The sequence below is a fragment of the Elaeis guineensis genome, chromosome 4 (assembly GCF_000442705.2).
Source record: "Elaeis guineensis isolate ETL-2024a chromosome 4, EG11, whole genome shotgun sequence".
NCBI classification, from domain to species: domain Eukaryota; kingdom Viridiplantae; phylum Streptophyta; class Magnoliopsida; order Arecales; family Arecaceae; genus Elaeis; species Elaeis guineensis.
In genome coordinates, this window is record NC_025996.2 from 7,730,200 (window position 1) to 7,733,687 (window position 3,488).

General features: G+C 42.3%; 1 protein-coding gene across 1 annotated transcript; it reads left to right on the top strand.

Moving 5' to 3' along the window:
- The first annotated feature begins 874 nt into the window (after nucleotides 1-874).
- LOC105044083 (chaperone protein dnaJ 11, chloroplastic) lies at nucleotides 875-1,783 on the top strand. The gene is given in 2 exon segments (XM_010921880.4): nucleotides 875-1,074; nucleotides 1,077-1,783. Coding segments are annotated over 2 exon segments (540 nt in total). The 5' UTR covers nucleotides 875-923; the 3' UTR covers nucleotides 1,466-1,783.
- The last annotated feature ends 1,705 nt before the right edge of the window (nucleotides 1,784-3,488 follow it).

The following is a 3,488-nucleotide window of genomic DNA, read 5'->3' on the forward strand; positions in this document are numbered from 1 at the left end:
GCATGACCCCGAACGGCCCACTACCAGGCAGTTACATACGTCGCTGTCAATCAGTTACGCTTTCCGTCTATAAAAGGGACCCCAGATACGTTCTTCTCTAAGCTCTAAACTATATTTCGAAACTCTGCTAAAATCCCATTCGAGTGCTCTATTTTATTGAGACAGAGTACTGACTTGAGCGTCGGAGAGTTTTACCGGAACACCCCCAACTCCAGTTTAGACTTCCCTTGCAGGTCCTGACGGCGGCCACGATCCCCTCGACTCTAGCTTCTCCGGCGTCGGCGGAATTCTACACCAACAGTCTCCTTAACACATGCATTGCATTTGTTGAGAGACGGAGAGAAAGGGATAATCTTTTTATTTTTTATACACAAAAGAATGTACAAAGGTCTGCTATACAAAATTTTTTTAATGGTAGAAAATATTTGCTATATATTTTTATGATAAAATATTATGATGAAATTCTAAAAAATATTTTGATATCTTACATATTTTTATAATAAAAAAATATGATAATATTTTATAAAATATCATTTACATATTTTTATGGTAAGAGTATATCATACCGTTAACAATGTTCATCCGAACCCCTAAATTCTCTGCAGTAAATTACGTGGTATTCGATAGGATCCACTTGGATCCGCGCTCTCTAGTTGCGGCGCGTCGAGAGGTTCGTTTCCTACTCCTTGCCGTGTCACAAGGGCCACAATCCTCACTATTCCAACCCCTCCACTGCCGAGTCGGCCGAACCAAGTTGTAGTTATCCACGGATAAAATTATTACCTTAACCACGCTCCTCATAATTTTTATAATACTTTCTATTTTGTCTCTTAACCACGGTTAACCCCAATCCCACCTCTATAAAAGAGGGTATCTCCCACTCTTTCGCCGAACCTATCGCTTCCCACCCCCAAATCTGTTAGATGACTGCTCCGATGATCGCCTCGTCCTCCCAATTCCTCGGCCTACGGATCACCCCTCCTCCCTCGCGCTCCGCCGCGCCTCCGTCCCCTCGCTCCGCCACCTCCCTCCGCTCGCCGGGCATCTCCGCCGCGTACACTGCCGCGGCGGAACGCCCCCCCCCGCCGCCCTCTCCCCGGCGGCGCAATCGCCCTTCGCCTCGCTCTACGACGTCCTGGGCCTCCACGCCGACGCCACCGGCCAGGAGATCAAGGCCTCGTACCGGCGGCTGGCACGCGCGTGCCACCCGGACGTGGTGGCCACCGACCGCAAGGGCACGTCGGCCGACGAGTTCATCCGGATCCACCACGCCTACTCCACCCTCTCCGATCCCGACAAGCGTGCCGACTACGACCGCAAGCTGCTCCTTCTCGGCCGCCAGCGCCGGTCCGTCCGCCACGCGACGCCGCCGCAGCCGTCCTCCTCCTCCTTCCGGCCTTTCTCCCGCTCCCCGTCTTTCCCCGGCTACGGCCGTCGGACTTGGGAGACCGACCAGTGCTGGTAGATCGGCCGATCGGTATCCAGACCGGTGGAGCCGTCCGATGGGATTCGGACGGAAGGATCTAATCCTTTCTATAGGTCCCAATTTTTACGGTAGATCTGTAGCCACGTGCGGCCGCCGGAGCCCTGGGATGATCTTGTCGGCCTTTGGACGGATCTATTAGGTGGTGGGTGTGGATGGAGCCAGGTATAACGTAAAGCTGCTACGACCTCCATCTTCTTCTTCTGATTTCTTTTGGTGGTCGCTTGTAAAAAAATTTCCAGTTTTGTAACATTTCCTCGTCTATGCGAGTTTGATATATGAAATATACTATTAACATAACGTGGAAGAGATGGTTAATGTTCTTGTCTTTGTGTCTTGGGTTGGCTCTTAACTTTCCTGGTTGGAATTGGTTACGAGTGCAACTTTAATTTAGTTTGGTGGAAGGTATTGCCAGTCAAGGCACTAAGTTACAAGAAACCTAACTTAAGAAGAGTGGTAGACCACAAAAAGAGTAAGAAGATTTACACCCACCCAACCTTGGTTCTGTGGGCTCTGTTTCAACACCTTGCAAGAATCGCAGGCTTCTGATGTGATCATCCTCCAAGACATATAATCTAGGGCAACCTTTTTCATCAAAATATATCAAAGAGCAGCAAGCATCCATGTAGTATCTAAAAAAAATTAAGGTGACACTTGGTTGGGGGAAATGGGAATGGCCAATTTTCATTCCAACCATTCGGTTTGGATGAGTTCTATTCCGATTTCGATTCTGAGATGAAATAGAAATGATCCAATCTATATAGAAATCGATCCTACTCTCCTCTATGGATTCAAATTTTTATTTCAATTCTAATTTCGATTTCGATCACGAATCAAGTATTTCGGAGGATTTGGCCATTCTAATTTCGATTCCAAGTCATTCTAATTTTCATTCCGATTTCGATTTCGATTATGAATCAAGCATCCTTTAAGAGTATTGCATTCTTTTTTCTTCTTAATCGTAAAAGCAGGTTTCTGTCTCAAAAAAGAGAAATAATTGATTGGATCTTATTTATAAATATTAGTTAGAAGGCATTAAATGCATTGTAGCACATGTTATTGAGAAGGAAACAGCAGTAAATATACGGTAATGCATGTTATTAAGAAGGGAAAAAGGTATTAATTATTTCTAGTCCAATATAAATCTGGCTCAATCAATAATATTATTCAAAAAGTGGGAGGCAGTGGTATGGTGAGAAATTATTGATTAGTACCATTTTATCACGTATATTTTGAGCCATCCAATGATAAATCAATATATCATTCATTGTTGCAAAATTCATTATTATCCAATTTTAATTTATTTTGAATGGAAAAAAAATTATTGTTAACCATGGTTGGCTAGTTTTAGCTGTTTTCAATTGAAAAAAGTTAATTTTTGATTAATATGTTGTTTTTTATTGAATGATTCAATGGATTGTTTTTTTATTGGACAATTCAAAAGATATGTGGTGGAATAGTTTTAATCAATAATTTTTCTTATGGAGAAATTATCAAATCATGTCTGCATTGATGTTTCTCTAGCATTTATTTGGAGATCGATCAATTGCATTGATTTTGTCCAACTGTTCGTTTGTTCTACCAATCGTCCTTATACTCATTTTATCATTTACCTCGTTAAATGAAACAATGACAAATTGCATGCATACAGAAAAGGTGAGGCTGGAGAAGGAACATGACAAAAGTGGCACACGTATGTGGTTGGTACTATCGCAAGATTCTAGAAAGGATTTTAGACCTTATGAGTGATAGACTAAGAAAAGTTATTTTGCCACTTTGGATTTACTCTTACACCTTTGCCCTGACAAGAACTTTGATGACACTTGTACAAACCTAATCCGCATGCAAATTTGAATCCTAGATCTCCTCCAAGAATTACTAAATTTTAAATTCAATTTTTATTTGACAAACTAGCTTTGCAAGAAATGACGGATCATATGCTTCAATCTAATCTAGACCTATTACGATGTAGAGACAAAGACATTGTCAAACCAAATTTCATATG